Source organism: Misgurnus anguillicaudatus, chromosome 11 (genome assembly GCF_027580225.2).
Source record: "Misgurnus anguillicaudatus chromosome 11, ASM2758022v2, whole genome shotgun sequence".
Taxonomy (NCBI): Eukaryota; Metazoa; Chordata; class Actinopteri; order Cypriniformes; family Cobitidae; genus Misgurnus; species Misgurnus anguillicaudatus.
The window spans coordinates 29,300,260-29,328,093 of record NC_073347.2 but is presented as its reverse complement, the minus strand read 5'-3'; the positions used below and the strand labels follow the sequence as shown (position 1 = coordinate 29,328,093).

Sequence of the window (27,834 nt, the reverse complement as noted above, 5' to 3'; positions counted from 1 at the left end):
CCCAATTATTGCACTTAAACATGGAAAAAGTCAGATTTTCGTGATATTTAAGAGAAGGAGACATTGTCGTTGATTGAATAAATATAACTTTATTTTCAAGAAAAGAAACCTATTATACATTTTCACATCATTTGCATTTAATTGTTCTATGGGTGGTAAAACAACACATTTCATAAAAGGCTTTGTAAACATCCACAAAAATGTAATAATATCTAATAAAATCTAATTTGTTACATTGTCTAAAGCAGCATAATTATTCTTCACAATAATTCTCAACAATAATATATAATTTTATTTTTCTCATTCTTGTTTACTCTTTCCTATCAACATTTGATAATCACAGCTATGATGTTGGTCAGTTCTCATCAGATCACTCAGCTACATTCACACAGGTTTGAAATGTAAAACATAGTTTTGTTAAAGTGAAGTGCAAAATATATCCATTTCTTTCTAAAAATATGTTTTAAGTAGATTTAGAGGGTTTCTCTCATCTCTAAACCCATACTTAAATTTGGCACTGACGCTGCCATATTAGACATAGTACTTATCAAGAAAAAAACCCACAACTAGTCATTTGCATACACATACTTAATTTAATAAAAACCTAAAGAGCAGCAGGATTTAATGTTGAAAAACAAGTTAAATAGGACATTTTGTTGACCTGCTGACATTACATGACTTAAAAAGAAGACAGACACGCAGCCTACTAACAAGAAACAACACTGTTCATCATTATATATATGATGTATGTGTGATATGTTAATAATAAAATAGCTGCAGAAGTTTGCAGAGTCTAGATTATATTTTGATAATGGCTCATATTAGTAGCTAAAGACAGACGCATGTGCAAATGCAGGAAAGAAAGAAACAATTACATTCAGCTGCTACCAAAATATATCCATGTGTATTTAAAAATATTTAGTGTTTTGTTGCATTAAATGGAAATTTAAACTCAAATTTCTACAATTAAATTATTTAGATTGCAAGTACTAAACATAATGTTGTGTCTAAAAATATTTGTGCACCATCACAACTCCACAAGCTTCTATAGTTCCTCACTTTCGAATGTCAGAGCTGTGTACCGGTTTCCATTGAGCTGTGTTTTCCTCATGGGAGGATGGACGTGTTGATGCCACTGAGCTACAGAGGATAAAAAAGGTTAAACATTGCAGAAAAACATCGCTTTTTGGTTTAACTTATGTGTTGTATACAATACATGCCCATTATTGTTCTAAAAAATTGATTTACCATATATGTCTAATCTGCCTGTGCATGATGTGACACCAGCCTCATTTTTCGCAGACACCGTATACCAACCAGCATCCTCTTTTCTGGTAGGTTGAATAAGTAGACAAACATACCCTGTGGTGTCCTGATGCATGCTGGGATATCAAAGACACAGATGGAAATGTGGGATTATTAAAGTAGTAAATGATTTTATGTGACATCTAGCTGGTTACCCTGGTTTTGACCTGACAGACCATATTGGACCCTGTTTTCTGATTTTTAAGCAAAATTAGTTATTTTTATTGAGCAGGACTACAGCAGGCAGATGTTTTCCGCATCCTCACCTCAATCTCTCCTGTGCGTGGGAGATCGTTTCATTATCTTTTTTCCAGTAAATGACCGGCGATGGCATTCCCATCACCCGGCACTCCAAACGTACAGGTGCTCCCTCGGCCACGCCCGTGTTCTGCAGCTTCTCCAAAAAATGTGGCGCCTGCTTCATCTCTTTCTCTAAAGAAGAGTGAAAATAGTTCTGAACACTTAAGAAAGCATTTCTTCAATGATAATGCCCATTCCCAGAAACATTTATACAGCTGGATCTCACCTACTACTCTGAGATCGAGACAGAAAGAACTCTGGCCGGCTTTATTTGAGGCGATGCAGGTGTACGTCCCATGATCGGCTTGAGTCAGAGGATCAATAACTAGAGAATGAACCCCATTTTCTCTCACCATCATACGATGAGTTATGTTAGGATATATCGGCTTCCCATTTAGAAGCCACATGATTTCTGGATGAGGTAATCCGCTCACCTACACAGCAGAAGGGAAGAATTAATAATATAAAAAAAAATCTTTAGGCCATTGCAATATTTGAGATATTCATACCTTGCAGTCTAATCGACAAAGCCTGCCCTCATGTGCCAACATGTCTCCTGGTGCTTGCAGAAAGTGAGGACGGAAAAATCGTTCCTGCGTGGACTCTCCTTCCACTTCTTGTACACGTGCTCGGACTCTATGTATGTGTATGACAGAAATTTTATATATATATACTTTCTATATAATAAGAACCAAGGCACGAGAGGCTTTGCTACACCATATGGACAAAAGTTTGACTATTTCAGTAATTTCCAAGAGCAAAAATCTGACTCCGCATATAATGACATTCTAGAGAATTGTGTAAATCAAATTTTCTAGATTTTAACAATTTGGTAAGGGCCCAGACCTGAACCCTGCTGCACTCCTCTGGTATAACGCTGGTATAAAAAACACTCCTTACCCAATATTTATAAAATGAAATTTTTATTTAAACATTACTTTATGAGGCAAATTTATAATTACTTTAATTATGCAAATATTATGATTGATCTGTCAAGAACCCATTACTGACCAGTATCCAATCAGCATCCAAGACTGGAATTATCGGTTTAATAAAAGTCTATTACATTGCTCTTGACTTTCTTTCTGTAATGTTCACACGATTCTTTAAATGTATCAGCTACTAGAACAAAAAAAGGCAGCACTTTAATGTACCTCACCTCTGAGAGTGAACCACAGGTCGATTTCTCAGCGGACCCGTTTGGACAATCAAGTGTCCGGAGCAACTTATCCTGCCCTGAGAATATAAAATACAGAATTGACTGACATGCAAAAATAATAGCAATTTCTTACAGTACTAACCAATAGTAGGCTGATACCCTGTGATTCTTTAAGCCTCAGCAGATACATGTAGATGCACAAGCTAACCAAGTGCCATTAAGATGAATGTGGATGCTAACCGAAGGTCCTTCATGATTCCATAGAAGGACCATTTTTGACTAAATGGCTCCATAAAAAAACTGTAACTTTTTGTGTCAAAAAATTAGGTTAGGTTATAAAAAGGTAAGAAAGAAATGGTTCTTTAAGGAACCTTTGACTGAATGGTTCTTTGAGGAACCCAAAAATGGTTAATCTATGGCACTGTATATATACTGTATATGTAGTATTATATACATTTTGCTTGCTGTTACCTGTGGATTTGCTGCCATGACGGTATAATTTCCATCATCATCACTCGTAGCAGCTTCTATGTGTAAAGAACACGTTCCATCGCCTTCTCTGATCTTCTGATAGTGTTCATTCTTCTTCAAAATTTGTTTTCCATCCTTAAACCAATACACCTGTGAGAAAATACAAAATAAAGAAATATTATTTTAGCACTAACCAGTTTTGTGTGTATGTCTATTATAACTAGTTTAATGGCTGTGGTTTATGGACGTTATGTTTTCATGACTACAAATGAAATCGATTCAATCAATTATTCATTACATTGATTTAAATAACAAACTTTATCAGTTTCTATGTGTTCACCTTAGGTACAGGAATCCCAACCACTTTACAGGTAAATGTTACGGGAAGCCCTTCCACACCCCGGAAGTGTTTCAGTTTCTTGTCAAAGATGGGAGCGATACATTTTCCGGTTGGAATTTCATCATGCTGAACTTCATCGTCCGACTCTTCGACTGGTGTTCTTTCCAAACGAAACTCGATCTCACTAAGTAGCCTCTGCTCAAAGTTCGACACCTTGTATTCCTGCACAAAAAATGAATGTTTCCCATTTAAACAGTTCTTCAGCTTCTGAATGTTCTGTAAAGTCAACAGAAAGCTATTGTGTTTGTTTTTTAAAGCTGTCCCAATGGCATATAAATACATAATTCAAGACAATAGAAATCATGGACATGTACAAAAACAACAAACAAGAATAAATAAATAAATAAATGGAAGTTAAAATTGCTCAAGAAATAAAAAAGGTCTTCACACTGTAAACAACAATCAGGTACATGTGTAGGCTCCACAGATTCATGTACTGCACAAGTTTCTCTCTATGGATTTATTGACTGTTCAGATGATCCGTTTAACTGTTACTGTTAACTATTTCATTATTTATGGACAGCTAGTGATGTCAAAATGACTCCATAAAGAACCAGTTGATGAAATTTCCTAACAAAAGCAACTTAAACTGTTGGCATAATGATTCACCAGATTGTTGCTGTGGTGATCACTGTGTCGACATTCACATGCACTTGTTAGTCTCGGAATCTTAAAATTCTCCAGGCAGCTTGAACTTTACTTCCCAGTGGAGGGAAACTCTGTCCTGGTAACTCCAGCTCCATTTAGGTTCTGGATGACCTCCAGTTCAGGATCTCTGAATGTAGTCACATCTATTTATGTAACACATAGATGTTTCTGTCACGTCAACTCCACTGCCCATGTTTACTGACGTTGACAGTCATCTGATTTAGTTGCATTTATTAATCAGCATTGATTATGATACACAATAACTCGCTTGTGCATGTACTTTTATGCACTCTAACAAGTAGTACAAATTTTAGCTCAAACATTTTAGTCTGGTAGTAGTAGGCCATGTCTGGGAAACCTCCCCTTAAAGTCAACATTTGATATAATCTAAGGCAGGGATGGGCAACTTCGGTCCTGGAGGGCCAGTGTCCTGCAGAGTTTAGCTCCAACTTGCCTCAGCACACCTGCCTAAAAGTTTCTAGTATGCCTAGTAAGACCTTAATTGGCTGCTTCAGGTGTGTTTAATTATGGCTAGAGCCAAACTCTGCAGGACAGTGTCCCTCCAGTACCGAAGTAGCCCATCCCTGATCTAAGGGATTTCCAAGTGATACTCAATATATGAGATATGTTGATTGAAAGAAAGAAAAGTTGATACATTTCTTAGTACCTGTTGTCCAAAACGAAGCGATTCATTAGTGAATCGTAGTTTTTTCTCAATATCTTTTAAGAGAGTTTCTCTGCTATCTCGGATGTCGTCATCTGACATGGGCCGGAGGCCTCTTTGATTCTTCTTCATTGCGCCTTGAGGTCTGGATGTCGAATGATGCCATAAGACCAAAGTAAAATACAAAATTTAATTTTACAATGACATGAATTCTGATAGACTTCTATTGTCAGTCCTGGGAAAACCTTTCTGTCAAACAATCACAGACCAAAACCTATTCCTCACCTTAACCCATAAACACTACCCACAAAACCCCCAAAAAATTGTAAAAATCAAAATCTAACTTGACAATTCTGATTCAGTAACTTGGTTACATCACAGTAAGCCAAGTGTGACAATGAAACCATACTTGATTATCAGGGACTTTATAATGAAGTGTCTGAGTTTACTCACCCGGGACGAGCCCCCTTAGGCAGCCCCATGGCATTGGTTGGAGGAGATGTTGGCAGTGAAGGTAGGACAGAGCTAAGGAAGGCCACTGGATTGTGGATAGGGCTGGGAGAAGAGCAGCTTGAAGTTGGGGAAGAAGCCTGTGGTGGAGACTGAGTTCTAAAAGAAAAGACTGAGTTCATCAGGCCAGGATGCATTAAAGGTGGTGAGGAAACATATGCTGGAGGGCTGCTGGGAGATTCCAGAATCCTTGTTGGGAACTTTTTTGCCGATGGGACAAACTGGTTGACGGGTGACATAAGCTCCCGTGTTGACTTTGGGAATATCTGTGCTGCTATTTCATGGAGCATTGGAACAGGGGACTCGGTTGGAGAGGGACTCCTGATAGGAGAGAGAGTTTGGGCAGCAATGAATTCCTTTGGTCTTGTGTAGCTGAAGCTCTGGGTAGAAACTGGTATCTGACTGGCTAAAGGAGTCTGGGTGGAGTTCAATGGTGGAGCAGATGCTAGACTTGATGTGGGTGCAGGTGGATTACTAAGAAGCTGAGGGGAACTGACTTTACCCATCGGTACATTAGATACACTTTTATTCTTTGTGTCTTGTATTAGTGGTAAATTAATGCTGGGTTGAGTAACTTGGGTGGTGTTTGCCTTAGACATGATGTTGTTTACGCTCGCTACATCAGATGTTATCAGTGACTGTGTCTTAGCTATAGTCTTGTCTACTTCAACAGAGGTCTTCTGTAGGGTATGAGTCATGTTTATTTGTGATATGTGAGTGGACGGGGTGATGGAGGGCATATGGTTGGTGTTTGGTTGGATGGGTGAAGCCATGATAAACTGAGGCAAAGGTCTAGTAGGTCCTAGATTGAATTGAGTCATGTTGGGAGCTGTTGGTTGAGTTATTGGGATGAGTGGTGTCACATTTGGCACCGGAGCTATTGAAGACATATTGAGTTGGGCCATTGGTGAGATTGGGTCTATATTGAGATGAGGGGCAGTAGGCACCACAGTCGTTTGGGTAAAAGACGCCAAGGGAGCCACAGTCTGTGGAATATTATTTAACAAAGTAGATGGTACAAGATTTTTTTGAGCTATTGGGATGGCTAATGGACTAAGCTGTGGCATTGAACTGGATAAAGGCTTATTCAACTGGGATACTGGTGCAGTTTTTAATATAGGGGTCGGTGCTATAGGCTGTACAGGGACAGATGCAGTCATCAACTGTGGAGTCGGACCAGAGTTCATTTTGAGTTGTGAAGACATTGAATTTGGAGGGGAGTGATCTGGGGTGACAGTCGTTGGCTCAGAACTTGGAGAGGTACTGTCCTGCTGCTGTTCCAAAAGCACCTGGTTGTGGAGGATCTGAAGTTGCACTGGGTCTCTAGGCACAGAATGGTAAAACAAAGATGATAAATTATGTCTAATTAAACAAGATTTCTTGTATTACAATTGAAGATGATACTTACAATTTTGGTTTAGCCAGCACAGGTGGTGGTTCTTTGTTGGATGAATTTGATTTCTCTTCCTCCTCTTCATCCTCAGGTAGTTTAAAGGTCACTCTGAGACCCACTCGTGAACTGGAGCGAGACTCATTGTGATTGGCTAACACACCCTCAGATCTGGTCTTGAGGCAGGAGGTTGGGGGATCTGGTAAAGGCTTAAGAAGTGTACGATCATGATTGTTACTGGATTTTTCTAACTTGGGAATAATAACAGAAGGGTGGGAGTTAGATTCTGACCCAACTTGAACGTTTTGTGACGGTTCAACTTGAGCATCCAAGTCAGAGCTCAGATTAATGGTGGACGTTGATCCATTGGGTGGACACTGGGTTGCTTCCGTGGAAGATTTCAAATCAGACCCACCTGAATCAAAGTGTGTTGTGAAAGAGCTGAGAGGTTTCTGTTTTGAGTCCAAATTCACTGGGTTAAGGCGAGAACAACTGAGGCTCAGTGGGTCCAGCTGAGGTAAACTTGACCTAAATGTATCCGAGTGGAGCTTTCCAATAGTAAGAGGGTTTAGACTGGGCAGGCTGGTGGCTAGGTCATGGCGGCGTAAACTGGAGTTTAGGGATTCTGGGGAATGACTTCCAGTGTCCAGAGTGTCTGACTGCATTGAGGCTGAGCCCAAAGGGTCAAGACAAACCATACTTGAGTGAAGTTTGTTGTTTACCCGAGGAAAATCTGGTTCCATGCTTTCGATATTGCGTCCTGTTGATACACAGAAAATATTCCTCAGAAACATGATTTAGAGATGTGATACATGCAGTCTTCATATTTTCTTTTTTATAAGAAAGTCTGAAACAGATCTCTTATCTCTTCTACACCCTTGACAGAAAATTACCTTTCACCCTCAGCACTGCGATACTGGAGACTGTGCCGTATTTATTGCTGGCCGTGCAAGTGAAAGTTCCTGAATCCTCAGGAAAGACCTCCGCAATGACCAAAGTACATATCTCCTCTTTCCACAGCAAACCACAGAGATTTGGGGTTGTTAATGTCATGAAATGTTTACCTTTTTTTAAACAGAGCAGTAACCAAACTCACCTGATTCAGCCATGGACCTGGGTTCTGCAGGGAGAAAGGGGAAAGCAGCTTATGTTTATGGATTGGCAGAAGTAATTTTATTATCTAGAACAGTTTATGCAACATTTCATCTCATGGTAAAGGCTGAAATAGATTATGGATTTGTGGTAGACCTTCCAACGATGGATTCAAACCACACAAAAACACTGCACACTGAAGTTAGACATACTCTTCTGGAGGATCCTGAAGTCTGGAGAATCATCAATAAGTGTTCCCTCTCTGTACCAGTCCACTTTAGGGGAGGGAATACCTTTCACTCGGCACTCCAGCACCACCAGCTGACCCTCTTGAGCCAGAACATCCTGAAGGGTCTGCATCAGGTGACAATTATGAAGAAGAAACTTTAGATGAAATTGGTACATAACAACTAGTTTCCTACAAAAACTGAAAGGACTGCAAACGGAGTTTGCAAATCTGAAACTTGCTGTTAAATCACTTAGTGTTGTGGATGTTTGCGAGGGAATAGCTTTTAGCCAGCTGCTATGTGATTGGTTACTGGACAAGGTCAAAAGAGCCTACACCCCAACAAGGTTTTGACTCCATAGTTTTGGACGGTCATGAACATTGCATTTTTTACCTTTGTAAAAACAGGAGCTGCCATTATGGGTCTTATATCGAAGCTTTCAAGATAACTACTGCTGCCATTTAGATTCTAAAGAGGAAAACACATTAAACGTTAAAAGAAAACATGCTCTGGTGGAAATTTTGATTTTGAAATAGTGTCTTTCAAGTACCTCAGGGTTGCTCTGTTGAGATGTTGACAGTATATTAGATATACTTTGGTTAGCTGGAAGTGATGATGGAGAAACAGTTGGATGAGTAGGTGGTGGAGAGGACTCCACCTGAGACTGTGATGTTGGTGGTACTTGTAGTGGCGCGATTGCTTCTAGTTCAGGTGTTTGAGAGCTGATAACCTCAGAAACCAGAAGATCTGTATCACCTTGCACAGAAGGTGGGTCCAAGTTCAACTGTGCCAGAGGATCTTCATCTGTTTCCAAAGGTTCCGGTTCTTCAGGGATGGGGTTGATTACAGTTGGTGTAAAGTCTTCAACATATGTGTCAGGTGTTACTGAGGTTATATCAGTCTTTGGAGGAGTGTCTTTATTATAAAGTCTGAAAAATGAATGTAGTTGGTATGATGGTGTACCGTTACACCCTTTGCACACATAGAGTGATTCTGATAATTGATATTTTAAGGTTATTAGTGGGTTGTCCTGTAATAAACACTAATAGATCATTCTAATTTGACAATAAGTCTGTGTTCTTGCAACTAAAAGATGTGTTTAGCAGTGCATGATCAGTTATTATGATTTCACCAAAAAAGCACTTACTGAGCTTGTTGTTCTCCTTCAGAATCTGATGATGATGCACCTGTTATAAAAAAAATAAAAATAAAACACAAACATGATTGTGGGTTAGCTGCTATGCTTCAATACTTTATATTTGATAACAGATTTTGTCTATAATTTATTCACACTCACCCTCAATGTAGATTTCGGCTGATGTGGAGTCAGTACCGTAAAAATTGGAAGCGAAGCAGGAATATCTGCCTGTGTCTTCTTCAAAAGCCTCAGCGATGATCAGAGAATGTCGATCGCCAATACTGATGATCTGAATATCAGGACTGTTTTCCAACTCTTTCCCCTCACAAAACCATCTGAAATACACCAGAGTGATAAAACTACTACTTTAACACTGGACATAGATTTATAAGAGCAGATAAAAACTTCACTAAACAAACATGTACTTAAGGAATACTTGACGACGTGCTGTTGAAAACTTTGGAAAATAGGTAGTAATGCCCCTTTGGGTGTGCAATATTTTGAAATAATTTAAAGGACACAGATAATGCTGTGGTGGGTATTTTAAGACATTTGACACGTTAAGTGTGCATTTATTGAAAAATAATGCATACCCTTGAAACATTTCTAAACCAATCAGAATAAAGCATTCAACAGCCCCGTGGTATAATGACAGTGAAGTGTTTCTAGATCTTCTGCACTCTGATAAAGGGTGCATTAATATTTTACACATTGTTTGTGCTATGCTATTTAACACAAATTGTCTTGTTTTTAACAAAACCATTTTAGAGTGTGTTAAACGTCCCTGTAGATCAGGGGTTATGAACCTTTATCATTTCAGGGTCCCTCCATTGTCCGCAACAATATTTGAAGCCCCAGTCTCTCAGTTTTTACCAAATGAAAAAACAGAGCTTGGCATGACTAAACAATGTAAATTTGTAACAAAAACAACCAAACAATAAAAAATATCTTGATTTTTGGCTGATCTAACCCTTGTTTTGTCCTATTTTTAATAATCAAGTCATCTGGAGACCCCCTTGAAAATCTGTCGAAGCCCCTCCTGTGGGCCCCGGCCCCTGCTCTGTAAAAAATGTAGCATGAAGTTAAAACAACTTGGTTTTCAAGTCAATTTAACCACTTTTTTAAGTTTTGACCTGTGAATAGTTGACATAACTTAAAGTTAAACAATTTCAACTTGTTTTATACACTGCAAAAATTACTTTCTTACTTAGTATTTTTATATTGTTTTCAGTAGAAATATCTAATAATTCTTAAATCAAAAAATATAAAATTTAAGTGATTTTGTGCTTAAAAATATCTGCCAATGGATGGGGTGAGAAAAAAATCTTGAAATAAGTTTTGTTTTTTTAAACACTTAATTGAAGCTAAATTCTCTCACCCCATTGGCAGACATTTTTACTTGTTTTAAGCACAAATGTACTTAAATTGTACATTTTTTTCTAAAAACTAGACCTATTTTCTTAGGGCATTTTGCTCATATAGAAAATACATCTTGATTTAAGAATTTCCACTGTAAGAAAGAAAGTCTTTTTTTGTACTGCAAAAAAATATTTTCAAGAAAAAAATCTTAGTATTTTTATATTTTGTTTTCAGTAAAAATATCTAACAATTCTTAAATTAAGATGCTTTTTCTTGATGAGCAAAATGACCCAAGAAAATAAGTCTAGTTTTTAGACCAAAAATATAAAATTTAAGTGATTTTGTGCATAAAACAAGCAAAAAAAATCTGCCAATGGGTTACGCAAAATAATCTTGAACAATTTTCCTAATCACTAAATTCAAGAAAAATTTGCTTACCCCATTAGCACATTTTTTTTGCTTGTTTTTATCACAAACTCACTTAAACTGTATATTTTCTGTCCAAAAACTAGATATCCCCTCCTAGGTCACTCTGCTCATAAAAAAATACATCTCAATTCAAGAACCCCTAGACACTTTTACTGAAAACAAGACAAAAATACTAAGTAAGAAAGTCATTTTTGCATTATTTTTCAGGATTTTTTCTTCTTCTTGAATTTAGTGTTTAAGAAAAATGTTCAATATTTTTTTGCTAACCCCATTGGCTTGTTTTATGCACAAAAACACTTGAATTTGATATTTTTGTTCTAAAAACTAGACTTATTTTCTTTGGTCGTTTTGCTCATCAAGAAAAAGCATCTGAATTCAAGAATTTTAGATATTTTTACTGAAAAAAGAGACAAAAATACTAATACAATTTTTTCTTGAAAATCATTTTTGCAGTGTATATTAAAACATGTCTCTTCATAAAAAAATTTGACTTTTTGAAACTATTTCAACATTTGTAACATTACAAACTTTTATTACATGGAAGACATCAGAAATATAAAATATTACTGATTGATGACATCACAAAATGTCAATAAGAAAAAAAACCTACTGCTTTACTAAAGTGTCTTTAATTGCAATTGTGGCATTTTGTGTTCAAATTTTAAAACCAAAACACTTACAAGTTATCCACACTTGAAACAAATACATCAGCAAAAGCACACAAGGTCAATAATATAACTGGTTAATAACACATTTTTCTGTGGTGTGACAAACTCAGAACACATTTAATATCTGATTTTACAGAGACTTTAATAAACAAAACACAGCAAGAAATCCATGTATTCATGTATAAATCAACGTACTTGGACCCAAATTGACCATGCAGCTACATCAAATGTCAAGGATTTTTATCATGCTCACCTTCTGTTATAGCTTGAGACAAGACTTTTTGAAATCTTCTCAAATGTCCTCCTTCAGTTTAAAAGATTTTCTGAAGGGCCAGAAGCATTTGTGTGATATGGTTGAGTCATGGCTGAAATGTATTGAGTTTATCTATGAACCGAAGAGGATCATTTCTATTGAGTAAGACTCTACTTTAAAACTCTGAGCTGGAAGCTGCACCTGTTTGCTTTATTTAACTCATAGACAGACACGTCCCATAGCAGAGGAACCCCCATTTAAACTGGACTGGACACAAATACAGAGACTAATCCTGACCATACAGAGCTCAACATACTGCTGCGTAGCCTTTCATACAACAAACGTTATGCATGGAAGATCTCCATCAGAAACACACATTCAACAACCGAAAACTCACGACAACATACAGTGTTCCTCAAAAGTACATTAAGTTATGTGATCTGATGACGACAAAGTAAAGAGAAGAAAAAATACTTCCAGCTGAATCTGTCAAATTTGTGACATGAAGTTAAGGTCAGATTTGTTTTGCTTAAGTTAAAGTACAACATCATGATGATGGATCATCAGTTTGTGTTCATGCCACATTGAATTCTGCTGTCATTACACCCAACACAAAGCCATTCGACGGTAAACACACATTTACAGTTCACACAAACTGTTAAAATGCTAAAATGAATGTAAAACATCTTTGTAACATGCTGACAGTTTCAGTGTGTGTAAAGGCATAGATATTTCATGAAGTAAAGAGATGATCTAATGTTTCTGACATCACTGTCAGCTGACTGCACATAACACAGGTCTGAGAGCAGCTGTCCGAACCCCTCATCTGTCAAACATAAACAATCGCTACTCGCTCAAAAAAGCATGCGTTTCCTTGACCTGTCAGTATGGTGAGCTTGCTTTGAATAATGTTACACTTCCATTTCAGCAATGACAAACCAACCATAAAGCATACACATACTTCATAAACAAGGAATATCCCTGGATCAAATTTGGCATCTGTATTGAGGTTTTGTTATGCTAACTGTCATCATGCCCTGATCATCCATGATTTATTGAGTCTATTTGGGTGATTCTCACGAAACCATTGAAACACCACGGCACTAATGATTTTAGCTTTAAAATGTGTAATATAGTAACATTTAAAAGCATCAGAATTAACACAATACTGTGTTCTACCTTGCACAATGTGTGATTTCAACATAAGAATTTATAATTGGAAATTTGATCTCATTTTCTGCTGAAATTCTCAGTACCGCAATGTGTCCGCTGTGTTTGAACATGCGTTATGTTGTAATTTAATAAAATGAACACAAAAATATTAAGAAAAAAAATAAATGGATGTTTTGCTAGACTACTTTAGATGACAGAAAAAATATTTACTGAATATTCATGTATAATAATAATGAAGAAAAATTAGGAAAATGATGTGTCCATGTCTGATGTTCTCATCCTCCGCAACACTTTTTGAGAACAGTTTAAGCACACATACAGAATTTTAATAAAGTTTGATTTTGAGTGACCAAGCACATGGACCAGTTACTTCAAGATGGCTACCAGGTAAGATCATTTTTTACAGTTAATTTGAAATATTGTCTTGTCAGAATGCTTACACGACATTTTGATTATCATTACCGCAACAGATGCTTATTAAATGTTAATTTAATTAATAGAAGCATAATACTTTGATTTTAAATGCATGTGCAGAATCTCCAAATTATGTTCTTTCAGGTTTGTCATGTCATTTTGAAAATATGTCAGTGTTGATGTTTTCTGACTGTTGCGGTAATGCGGTAAACTAATTTTTTTAATTATGTTACAAAAAGTGTTAAATGATAAGTAAAATTTTTTAAATTAACGTTCCCATTTACTCCAGACTTTGTTTTTCAATGTCTGGTGGGAAAAAAAGTAAATTTAAGCAATTTTTACATTTTCATGCTTGACATTTTTAAAACCAAGTTTTCGGGAGAATCACCCATTTATGACATTACATCTCATTTATATAATTTTCTAATTTTGCAAATCATAACAAAACTTACACTCTAAAATGTTGGTTTATTTTCAATCAAGCCTTGGGTTAAAAAAGGACAATTTAACTTAAAAAAGTATTTTCAGTATATTTTGTACATAACATTTTGTAAATTGTTGTACATTAACAGGATGCAATAATACCAGTAAGTGTAAATGATTATATATTTATTCAAATGATTAAATAGATGCTGCATTGAATAAAAACCCTCCCAACACTGATGCCTAACCCTACTCAATAAATACTGTTATTTAAACTCTTTATTTTGCACTTTGAAAACATTTTCTTAATTTTTACTGAAAATAATGCTTTCAATGTGATAGGAAACAAGAGACAAGTGAGGTCTGCAAAAGGCATATTTGAACCAGGAACAACGCGTCAAAAGCCAGTTTCACAAGCCATAAGCTACTTCTGCATCTGCCACTTTTAAACACATCTCTTTAAAACTTTAGTTTCAGTTCTATAGCAGTTTTATGCCAACAAGGGAAGCTATTTGTTATTGGTTACACTCTTAATGAATAAATATTAATGAACCAAAATTTGTGTTGCATTTACAATTCTGTTGGGCGTGCTGCAGCACACTCAGCATTCTTACTTACCACTCCTCTGATGAATCACTTTCCTTTATGTTTTTTTTTTTCACAAGCTGAGTTATATTACTGGTGCAGAACATTTACCTCAGTATGAATCATACAGTATGTTATGGGAAACCCAATGGAAACTGCTTTCAAAGGATCTCCCAGTATTAAGCCTAAAAGTTAATGTTAAATTTTTTTTACTTCAGTGATATTTACTAAAAGTTTTTACTGACAGTCCGATAAAAGTAGTTTTAAAGTGTTTAAAGTGACATAATTGTAGAATACCATGTAAATTATGGACGGTAGATGCTGACCCATACATCAAAAAAATTATAATTTCTTGGCCAAAATATAAAGCAGTGATTCTTGAGAATTTGGATAAAACAGGTTTGAATTTTGAAAAATAAAAGTTAAATTACAAAATCTGAAGGTATATCATTAAAGGTCTTGGCTGTTCAGCAATTTACCAGTATTTTTTCCAGTTATTACTCATACAACGTTTACTTTAAGCCTAAATAGAAAAATTTATGATTTTTTTTTAATAAACATATTTTTGTATTAAGAGAGACTATTTATTTAATAACTCAACAGCACTGAAGAAACATATTGTAACCATATTCATTTAAAACAAATAAAACTACGTCTTACGGTGGTGACACTAATCTGACGGTGGTGACATTGGCCTCATTACAACATACAATTCCAAAATGTACATCACTCAAGTCAATGGCTTCTTGCTTAAACTTTATGTAAATATTTGGTCCAAAAAATAACAATCCTGAGCACTGTGAGGAAAATATATCAAATCATAACTTCCTAAAATACATAAAACCTGACAGAAAAGACAAGAAAACCTGACGGTGGTGACATCTGACGGTGGTGACAAAAAACTCTTTCACATGAAATAGATGAGTTGTTCACATTAGCCATCTTGTTTCCCCTCTGTTGCTAGCTACTTCAGACCTCTCTTAAAAATTATACATTTATTTCATAATCTAATCTAATTTTTTTATACAAAGATGACAGCGTTGACATTTTATGGTTGTCACAGTATCAGTGTCCAAAAATATGAACAAGTTTAAGAGAAAATACCAAACATACAGGAGCTTGAGTGATCTTGAAGCATGCAGAAGAGCTGAAGGTTTGAAAATGGGGTCCTCAGGAATGCAGTTGACCCTGTAGTTTTTATAAATATCTGACGGTGGTGACGAATATGTGGGACACATTGTTTAAAACTCACAGTGTGTAGTTTTTAATACATATTACAATTTACTCTTTCATGTGGTAAATATATTATTCAATGGCTTTTTTAATCAAGTTGAAATGATTATTTCTTAACCAAGGACAGCTGATTTTGTAGGCAATAGGCCAGCATATATCATTAAATTAATAAAAATAAACCTATAAAAGAACCTTAAGGTCTTTACACACCGGGACGTTTTTCGGGCGCGTTTTTCGTCGACGTTTAACGTCTCGTGACTCAAGAACGAGCGCCAACGTGAGTGCGCACACCCACGCGAAAAGCGCGACGCGCAAAAGCGTCATTTTCAGAAAAACGCCTCGGACGCGTTTTTTTGGTTTGACGCGGCGCGTTAAAAGTTGGCCGACCAATGAGATTGGCGCATTTGTTCACGTGCCTGGCGCTGCTGAAGTTCCAGTAAAACACGACTTGGCGGCGCTCAAGCACAAAATGGTCTTGCGGAGCACGTGGAACAGGTAAACACAAAGAAGATGCATCGAGGCTGTGGAGGTTTATGAAGGTGTCGGAGTTCCTCACATCATCGACTGAATTTCGAAGGTAACGTGATATATATTAGAACATTACAATACATAGCTGTGTGGGCCATATGATTAGATTAAACCTTGTTGTCATTACACAAGCACAAGGCAACGAAATGCAGTTAAGGTCTAACCAGAAGTGCAAAAGCAGTATAAAAAGTGCAGGATATCAATAATAATTGCATATAGGTGCAGGATTATGTAATACGATGTAACAACTTACCATGGGTGGTACTATGAACATAATACTATGAACATAATCTACAGAAATGTACAAATGGATGTGTACATAAACTAAACAGAACAGTAGTAAAAATTAATATTTAAGTAGTGCATGAATGAATTTGGATTGTAACAGTTAAGAGTGCAATGGCTTAAGTTATTGTGAATAGTTATTCTAATATTCAGTACACAGGGGTGCAAACGATGCAATTCAAATAGTCCAGCAGTGCAAATGAACAGGGAGTATGAAATAGACAGTCCATTAATGTATTGAACAGACCAGTAGTGCAAATCTACATTATAACTGTGCAAGTAATAAAAAATTATTATTGGTGCATTACGATATGTAATTCACTGACATTGAACACTTCATACCATGTCATGTTCCCTTCATACCATCACATGTTTTGTTGTTTGCACCATAGTATTTCATTGTTTGTAACTGGAACCTGTTGTACACAAAAGTGGACAATTACACTGTTTCATGTTCAAAGAAAAAATATTTGGTTATTATATTCATTGCTTTTTCCTAACCCCAAATAGCTTGGAGAAATCTTAAATGCAAGCCAAACCAAAGGTGGGGTTTTATGAGGTTAATTTGTGTTCTGTGTTTAGGTAACATCTGCTGCATTTGTTCAGCCAGATAAAATACCATGAATCTAAATTACATTTGTAATCAAATATTGACCTCATGGATATCGTGGCATGGCCCTCAGTGTGAAAGATTGTTTCTGATGAAAACTAAATTTATCTTTACAGTGTTCACAGCAATATTTCTGCTAAAATGATGTGAGCAAAAGTGAGGAGGCTCCAGCAAGCACGTCTTCAGGATCATCCAGCACCAGCCGTGACAAGGTCCAATCTAAACAAAAGAAAACAGTCCGAGACGAACCTCTGGAGATGTACCTCTTATCAAAAGATGCTAAAGGGAAAAAATTGAAAGCGAAGCACAGAAGAGAGAAAGAAGAGCACAGAAGTAGCGCTCTGCCAGTTTTGGGTCACACCTATAGATGTTTATTATATACCATTTATATTTAGTTATATTTTTAATGTTTATACATTCAAGAAATACAGTTTAACATGTACATTTCATAGATATGTTTATTTGCACTACAGTTCACTTAGACTTCTATCATTGTGACTTATTTGCTCTACAGCTCTGCCAGTTCTTGTTCACACAAATTAATGTTTATTATATACTATTTTACTTATGTATTTTAAGTGTTTATACGTTTAAGAAATACATTTGAAAATGTCTAATTTCTAAATGTTGATTTGCACTGCAGTTCTTGTTCACACAAATTAATGTTTATTATATACCATTTTACTTATGTATTTTAAGTGTTTATACGTTTAAGAAATACATTTGAAAATGTCTAATTTCTAAATGTTGATTTGCACTACCATTCAGTTGCACTACATTCATTGTGACTTTTCTGGAGTGGACCAACATTTCTGAATCCTGTTTTATTTGGTTTTACTGTCATGTCTCTGATTGTTATTGCAAACTGCAGTTCATTCACACAAATAAATGTTTGATAAAAAAAAGAATTGTAAATAACGTGACATTTTGGCACTATGAATATATTTGTACATCAGTATTGTTGACCTCTTATTGTAATAACTACATACCTAATTATTGCATCATTATATTTATAGGCAACACTTACCAATTTGCAGGAGTAATAACATTTTTGGGCACAACAAAAATGGTGGTTCCTTGTTCTACCCACCCACCCTCTATAAAACGAGTATATTGGTAAAAATGATCTTAAATCTTTAGCCAAATCACAAAATACAATACATTTGGCAGGAAATTTGAGAAAATTGTTAACAGAGAAAGTGCTTGTAAAAGATTTGTTAAAAGTACACACATCGGATCACCCATTACCTTGTATTTTGTGAAAGAGTTTTAATTTTGATATAACGAGTTCTATCAAAAATAGTTACTTTTATGTGGAGATGCTGATATATTAACTGATGATAAAAGAATCGAATCAAATAGATTTCATTTAAAAATGTATTCAAGTTCACGGAGATATTGTTTGTACAAAGATTATATATTTATTCAAGAGCCATGTTTGTTTGTTTGCCCGTTAACCAAAAATCGTATATGAATGGTTGTAAGCTGTGTCCCAATTCAGGGGCTGCGACCTTATAAGCATGCGACCTTAAATATGAGCACTCGGTCTTTCAAGGTGGCAGCCTCAGAAATCCGCGAAGAGAACTGAAATGAGACGGTCTAACCTTCGGATGACCCATAATTGGCGTCACCTGCTGCGCCTGTTAGCAGGACATTGCGGAAACGTTTCTGACTTATTAAAATAAATATGAAATCAGAAAAATATTAATTTAGTTTAGAAAATATGACACGTTGATATAGATTAAACTATTCAACAGTATATTAAATTTTATTAATCAACCTTAGAAATATATGCATCATAAAAATAATAATATTAACACAAAACATAACTTATAATACTAAAACAGTGACAAACTTTTTTTGATAAATACACACTTTTATTTAATGAAGGTTTTAATTGTTTATTTTATAATATCCAGCCGCCGTTGCAGGCGCGCAATGAATCTTGGGATATCCTCGGCTGTTAAGGATCCATTCGTTCTATCCTTAACAGCGCGGAGAAATGAGGACGCATTTTGAGGTTTCATTCTAAGCATCCTTCGAATTGGGACGGCCTTACCAGCCTGAAGTCGCGCTGCTGTGACGCAATCGGTCTTAAAATACGTCCTTAGAAGGTCGCAGCCCCTGAATTGGGACACGAGCCGTTTCCCAATGTCAAGGATACTTCCTTGTCAGGACTAGTCCTTACAAGTCACTTCCTTTAGAGGCTAGGCGAGGCTCCTTTTAAGCAGTCGGAGAACATGTTAAATGGAACAGGCTAGCAAGTGCACGTCATTACGTCATTGCGTGATTGAAAGGTGTGCTTTCGGTGCTGCGCGCAAAGGATTGTGGGTGATTTCAGCGCGTGAAGAGCGGGAAGGATACACATATGCATCCTTTCCTGTATATGGGATATTTCTCGAGCGAAGGACTCAGTCCTTGGCTGAAATTTCGAGGATCCTCGACATTGGAACAGTCCTTCGACGGACGTCGATGACGTAGCATCCTCGAAATTCTGGCTTCCGAGGATCCCTCCTTGACATTGGGAAACAGCTATCGCTATTGACTACACGCGAGTGGCTCTCTTCTTCTGTGTGACAAGTGAGTGTCAGAACAGACGCATAACGTCTCGCAGCGCCGCCCCGTGTACCGGCATATATCTGTTTTGTATTAGGCGCCATCTACTGTCCAGGGAGTGAAATTGCTCAGCGCCAGTAAAATTCGTTTGGGTGTGAAAGCAGAAAAACGTGACGTTAAACGTCGACGATAAACGCGCACGAAAAACGTCCCGGTGTGTAAAGACCTTTATATGTGCAAAAGACCCCCTGATTATAACATTGACTCTTTTTCTTCATAAAAATGTTATTAATTTCCAACAGAATTAGCACTTTTCTTAGTGGGACATGTTTTTGCCTAAGTTTCAAGAATCAGTGACAGGTTTGGATAAAATGTATAAAGTATAAGTAGAAAATGTTTAAGTTTGTATAAAAAGTATGTTTTGTAGTTGAAAATACCTGTTATGTTTACAGGGTTAACATACAAAGTTTTTCATTTAATGTGGTGTGAATATAAATATACACACTACCTGTCAAAAGATTTTAAACACTTACTTGTGGATAAAAAAACATTACAAATTAATTATAAATTTGTCCAAACTATGGCATAACAAAAATGTAACTGTGCTGACTAAAGGCATCCAATGTAAATTAAAACTCTCTTATATCTTATAATCTTATCATTAAAACTTGCAAAACCATACTTGTGTCATTTTATCAAGAAGCTTCTTGAAGTTTCACCTTAGAATGATTTTTTTTAAAGAATATTATAGTAGATCCAATTTAAACTGTGCTCTTAGTGGCAGATTTTCCTTCAATATTCTGTCCATGTCATACATTTCAAAAATAATATTTTAATACAATAGTTTTCTAAGAAACCAACATGTATTTGTTTGGCACAGCTATATTTTTGTCTACAAAAGTATGCTTGAGCATTTAACCATACATCTTCAGATTAATTTTTTTTTAAGATCATAGTTAACATTTCAATCAAGTGTTTCTAAACTTTTGACTGGTAGTAAATATATAGATTTCAAAATATACAAAAAAGGGCCAAAAATATATTGGTTAAAAACATTTTTTTGTAAACATATACACTGAAAAAACGAACTTTTTGGTGTAGTAATATTTATTAAATTAACTCTCATAATTTCTACATAATAATATTAACATTTATTGAGAACTAGATTTTCCTAAGTAAAATGATGATAAATACACAATTAATTCATGTAAAAAATGAACTGTGTGGGAATAGTAAGTCTTATTAGATATATATCTTGTATTATTTAACTGTTTTATAGTCACTGCACATAGTCCTAAAATAATTAAGTAAATTTTAATCAAAAACTTTAGCTTATCTTAGTTCATTTTACTTTTATATAATAATATTAAATCCATTACACTAAAAAATTTAAGTAAAATTTACTTACATTTATTTGCACATGTTGTAAGGAATACCCACAATTCTTTGCGCCTGAATATTTTTATTTATCACAGAATAAGAACTGATAAGAACTTTAACTACTTAAATATTTGTTAGGAAAATGTCATAAAGGTTTAAGCTCTTATATTATTGATGTTGTTTTGTTGTAAATAATAATTTTGTGAAGTCACCGTTCAGGTGATCAGTGTTTCTTTACATGAACCCTGTTCAGAACAATGTATTGTAATTCTCTCCACAGTGCTGATAATGCATGTCAGAAACACAGTTTGTGTGCGTTTCTGTTCCGAATCAAGTTTATTCAATGACTGACTTCTTGTCAGTCATGAATTGTGTTTTATAATGCCATTTATAACACTTAAAAGAACTAGGTCCATATTAATATGTTAAAGAAAATAACAAACAGAAAATACCATTTATTTAATATTATTAGGACAGCAATGCTTAAATTTAAAAAAAAAACTAATAGACTTTACCTAAACAATTAAAATAAATCTAACTTCTAAATAAAATAATTAAGTAACATTTAATTAATTATTTAACATATGTTTTATCATGCAATTTTAAGTAAATTTTATTTGATTTTAGTAGGTAAGTTTTACTTATAAAAAAGCAGTAAATTTTACTTACAAAAAAGTTCGTGCAAATTGTTACGAGGATTTTTTTAAGTAAATTTTACAAGTTGTTTTTTTCAGTGTAGGCCTACATATATGTTGAAACATATTTAAAATGATATTTGAAAATATGTATATTTTTTAAACATTGCTACAATAAAAGTCAAAGGATTCTTGAAAAGGGCATAAAATTGGCATAAAAAACATTATAGTGCTAGTGTAGTGTATAAACTAAGACATTGATAATAACATTTCCTTCACTTCACTTCTATAAAGAAAACATATCTCATCCCTATGGGTCTGCATGTGTAATATTACACATTTAATATCCTGTTTACTCTTCTACTCATTGGCCAACTGTGCTTGATAAACTGAAGAGTTTGAATCACTGCATTCTCATAGCATCACATTTCTAATGCGGTAAAATTAGACTGGCTGACCTCAGACTGTATGATATACACTCAGCTTTCACAAGACATCTTTGTGCTAAGAACTTGCGTGATGAGAAAGATTTTAATATATCGCCAGCAAAATTTTACCGGCGGCACCTATAGGCTATCTTTATTTAAGTCTTGTTTATAGATATGGATTGAATCCCACCTTCAATGCAAAGAATTATTTTAACCTATCGGTCCAGCCCGCATCATCCACATCATTATTTGAAGCATCATTCATGTCTATAAATGATTTAACCAGACACAAGCACTTTGCCGGTTTGTTTATCAATCTGGCTAGTAGCTAGACTGACCTCTGACATAAATACCTTGTCGGAAATAAAAATGTTTCAATTTCATAAAGACGAGGGGAGATGCCGGGAATAGATCACCACTGTCCGAAGACAGGATTGGCAGCCAGGCAAGAATTCAAAGATCTGTAGCTAACATTGTATACAATCATTTTACACAGTAACTTTAGCTCAGTGTAGAAGTTGATATGCTTTAAAGTAATTTACTTGTTATTTATATTACTTGTTAGCCAACCACTACCTGAAAATGAGAAGGATGTCATTTTTGTCCAGATATAGATGTTGAATTTGAAGCCACTTGCCAGCATTCTCCTGTTAGCAAACTATGCTAGCAGACTTTTTGCTAACTGCCACCATGTATGCTAGCTGACTCATACACATGCAAGCCTCACTCTCACCCGCTCTTGCCCGATTGGTTTCCCAAACTCTTTTCCCAGTTGAAAAGGGTGTTAAATCAGTGGTAGGATGTTGCACTTTTTCTGAATATTTCATTACTGTTCTATATTTTTCTATTAAATGTACATTTGCACAATAAATCAACTTATAGCTATAGACAACATGGTAGGTCTCTGACTATACTGATAATAGTGGTCAAAAGCAATAGCAAAAGTAATAGGTCTGTATTATTAAATTGTAAACAAAGATTTTGGATTGCTACCCTGCCTGTTAAATCAAGCATGGGATGCAGATGCTGGTCTGCTGATGACCACCGGCTAAACCAGCACCAAACCAGCATGGGAATTATGCTGGTCTTTGCTAGTGGTCACCAGCAAACCAGCACCAAAACACAACATATGCTGGTCTTGCGGGTATGCAGTTTTCTTCAGCAGGGTAGATTGGCAAGGTGCAAAATGGGTGGTAGGGGGGGCCAAAATTTTTTGTGGCACCCCTGGTTAGAGTAGTAGTAGACTGTCTGGTTTAAATTTGAAGAACTTAGATGCAAAAGCCGCTAAAGGCCCCTTACACTTATTATACATGTCAAATCCACTTAATCCCACCCTTATACAATATATAAACACCAGTTTTTAGTCTAATTAATGCTAACTAACAAGAAATCATGTCAGATGCACTTATGCTGGGTACACACCAAAAGATTTTTTACATCTTATAAGATTTTCAAAATGTGATAGACCACAAACATGAGGATAAAAAATCCTAGATTGAACCGTTTTGCTTCTATAGTGTGTGGTGGGCCATGAGTCTTGATTGTGAACACGGGAAATCTCACAAAATCGCGCAAGACTTAAGAATAAGCATGGCAGACGATATGCAGGAAGAAATTTCAATGATAGTGTTTGGAATGATTTTCACAGAAAATTCAAGGGAATAAAAGAAAAGGGTTTGGGCGAAGTGATGGAGACATCGAGAACATGGTCTGTAGAAGTTCACTTTGCATCAACTTTAATTTTTGCTGCGTCATGACTGCTTTCGTCTTCCATCATCTCGCTTTCTGATTGGATATTGTTTGGTTTAACATGATAATCTCAAGAGCATGCACACGTTTGTCCTCGGGTTCCCCCCACACATCAGGATTTCTGATCGTAAATATTAAACATGTTTAATATTTACATTTCTCGATCGGGACGGCTCCGACGTTCTTCCGATCAAGTTCGGACACTCTTAACACACCTCACACCAAGGGAAAACCTCATAAAATAATCTGTAGAACCATCGAGAGAATCCGGGACAGGATTGTCGGAAAGGGGGAAATCGGCCCAAAATCAGCCCCATTATCTTTTGGTATGTACCCAGCATTAGCCGGTTTTGCATCTGAGCTCTTCATCTATTAATACATTCTACTGACTATAAGTAACTTTGTAACTACATGTCAACTTATTCAAATAAGACTCTAGTGAGAGTTGGTGGACATGTAGTTACAAAGTTACTTAAAGTAAGTGGACTATTAAAATGCAATCCTGCATATATCATACCAAACGTACCTGATATTTTTAATAACTTTAGATATCATTTTAAGTCCCAAGATATGTCAATTCAAACTCACCTAACTTCTGGTGTCGGCAGTCCTGTGACAATGCAATCCAACTGGACTTTGCTGCCTTCTGGAACCTCTCTGCTTTTGAGTTTCTGAATAAACTGTGGAGGTTCATATACAGGTTCCTCTGTGTTCTCTGTCTCTATTAAAGCTGGGGCCTTACACTCTATATCACATCTGGACACCTGCGGCTCCTCTAGGACATGTGGTTCCTCTACGACTTGGTCAAACTCCATCGGTTCCTCCGTCTGTTGGCTAAAGAGAACAGGTCTTTCTCTATCTTCTGCATTAAAGGAGTATAGAGCACCATCGGGCTGGGCTTTGTTCTGATTTCGACTCCGATGGGCTTTACAAGAACGCGGTCGAACTCGTTTCGAACTGTTGGCCTTGAACAGAGAAGAAAGCTCCTCGATAAAATCGGCAGCCTTGTTGAGGAACTCCTTCTTGGATTGTGTCTCCAAACCATATGGAGCATTTCTCGTGGCTCTTTTGAAGTCTGGAGGAGATTCCCTCGAAGGTCTGATGTTTCTAACCGTGTCGTCTTGAATGGAAGGCTGGGCCGATTGCCTCTCCGACATGACCGCCATCTCGAGAGCAGGTCTGTCGGACAAAACGTCATAATGGGTTACTTGCGGGTGTCCATCAGATTTGGCCTCACGTTGTTGTGGCTCATTGCCGATGGCCTTGCAGGCCAAATCGACGCTCTTGTCCAGCTCTTCCTGACTCAAGAAGGCAGACAAGTCCGGGAACTGTGGTTCCAAATTCCCACCAGAATTGTCCGCTTTCTCTTTAATAGCTCCATATACCAGACGTCGAGGTGAATCTATGCAACTCGATTCACCGTGTCGGTGGTGAGCTCTGGCTTCAGCCAGGTAACTCTCCCGTAACAGTTGTGACAGTGATGTGGGCTGATCCATGTTATGCTCTTGCATGTCCCTAGATAAATTATAAAGGATAATTGTAAACCATCTTCAACAGACATAAAGAACATTAAATGATTGTGTGTATACATATCATACTGTATATGTTAGCACACATGTATACACCGCACGGCTTGAAGCATGTACACGACACCTTAGTCATAGGAAAGATCAAATTGTAATGGTTTGCACAAAGTGATCCTTTCTGTTATAGCATGACTATGCCTGTGGTGGGCACAAACCAGGTCCATATACAGTCAATATGGTCTTGTGTGCAAGATCTTGACTGGCCTGCACAAAGTGGGGATTGGAAATCGAGTGAAGAACGATTCCCAAACAATGTCAATTACATATGGCAGTGATGTTTAGATTGTCACGTGCCTTTGGTCATGAGATGTATTCTGGTGGTAACGGCCCTCATCCATTATATCTACAAATCAAATGCCTATTTTACAGCTTAGTAAGACTGACGGTGAGCAGTAGCTTTGTTGTAGGTTGTTTTAACCCATTGCTGGGTTAAATATAAACTTTTGGGTTTATTTAACCCAACGGTTGGGTTTGTCCCTTTTTTGACCCAACGCAGTTTTTTTTAGAGTCTAATCTTAAGACAGTGGAAGGAACCGGAGAACCCAGAGGAAACCCACACTGATACAGGGGAAAGATCTCCTGACCCAAGATTAAGAAACCTTCTTGCTGTACGTTTTTGGGGGCTCTTTTGTTCCGATTCTTCTTTAAACATGGGGTCTACAAAATGTGCTTTCCAAAGAATCTTATTTTCATCCATACATCTATGAGTTTTTAAGTTTGAGGAAGGAGTCCCCATTGGCATCCTGATGTTACTGATTCCAGAAACCGGATCTGCCAACAGATGCTTCTGACAGTCAAATAAGAGCAATTAACACAAGCAGTGATTCTCTCTCATAGACAGCTGCCGTGTACATGAATCCTGATCCAACACACTCCAAACCCCCCGTCACAGCTAAATATAGTAAGCTCTCACTTTACACGAACAAAACACAAGTAAAATCCCATGCATACAAGACAAGACTATTTGCATAAAGCGTAAGGCCGTTCATTGCATATGTCGTTCATGTAATGCACACATATACCCAACAATTAAAGAATCCCCCGAACCGTTATGACATTCCAATCTAAAATAGAAACTGACTATCTGACCAAACGTGTGCTGTCGTTCAGGCTCAGAGATACATACGCACAACCCATTTAATTTATGTAAAATGTATGGCACATAACGTAATAACAGGCACACTTACATCACAGGTCATCAGAATACAAGGTGCTTTACCTTTGATTTCAGGTGGGAACTCCACAATCTGTAGATCTGCACCTGTTTATGAACACAAGTTCAACTCCAGCTTCACCGCGGGGCTCTTCAGAGAAACACTGGACAACTGCGTCAGGACAGAAGTGTTTCCTTAGTCCTGTGTAAAGTTAACCTTGCCGTTATTGCAAGAGCACAATAACACAGGGCTGAGCGACCTGTCACCAGCACACGAAATAACATTTGCCAGCATGTTGGTGGATGGTTATGTGAAGGGAGGTGGGGGTGTTTGAAACAAGTGCCAGTGAATGAGCCCTCTCCAATGTCCTGTGAGAAAACTGAGGAACCGGTGACACAAATTTGAATAAAAGAACCGCTGGTAGATTGCGAAAGATACTTGGAAACAACAAGGCAAAAACTTTATGACTCAGTCTGTGATATCTAGACTAATGTGTCATAATCTACTAATGGGACAAGGAGCATTTAAACTTTAATTTTAATCTTTGACATGATTTAACTCAGTCAATAATAAAGATATCAAGATTATATTTTTAAAGAATGTTCTTTACTTTATCTACGAGGATTTTACGTTGAAAATAGTAAATCACAAATAAATTACTTTAAATGGGTTTTCACAGGCAGGAATTCATATATGATTTCATATATAAAAAAAAAATTCTGTAACCTAATATGAGAAATTCATATCAGTGGATCAGTGTTTTATAAGTTGGGTAAGAGCCCACCTGATGGATATATAGCAGAAATATAGATTGCCATAAAAACTCGTCATTTGGCTGGGAAACGATCCTCTTAATTGACAAGTTAATTTGTCGATGGGGAAAGAGTTAATTTGCATGTTGCCCCGCCCACAACTGCTGACTGACTGTGTAGTATTAGCATAGGTACTGCCCCCAGCATGTTGTACCAGCAAGCAATTATGGCTAAAATAAGGCAAAATTTGTTGAAAGTCTAATAGACGTCTAACTATAGTCAAAGAATAGACTATGAGTATTCGCTTACACTTTAGGAAATCCTTGTTGC

The 27,834-nt window shown here is 36.5% G+C and overlaps 1 protein-coding gene across 1 annotated transcript; it reads right to left on the bottom strand.

Annotated features, from left to right (window-relative positions):
- Positions 1–69: 69 nt before the first annotated feature.
- Positions 70–27,212, bottom strand: mypn (myopalladin). The gene is made up of 20 exons (XM_055169454.2): positions 26,818–27,212; positions 24,601–25,527; positions 9,464–9,639; positions 9,314–9,353; positions 8,717–9,095; positions 8,560–8,634; positions 8,152–8,293; positions 7,944–7,967; positions 7,741–7,857; positions 6,866–7,607; positions 5,401–6,780; positions 4,951–5,092; positions 3,576–3,797; positions 3,236–3,385; positions 2,765–2,841; positions 2,115–2,241; positions 1,832–2,039; positions 1,572–1,737; positions 1,249–1,382; positions 70–1,140 (listed from the first exon to the last, which is right to left on the bottom strand). Exons 2-20 carry the CDS (start codon positions 25,521–25,523, stop codon positions 1,046–1,048), a joined length of 5,319 nt encoding a protein of 1,772 aa, XP_055025429.2. The 5' UTR covers positions 25,524–25,527; positions 26,818–27,212; the 3' UTR covers positions 70–1,045.
- Positions 27,213–27,834: the final 622 nt, after the last annotated feature.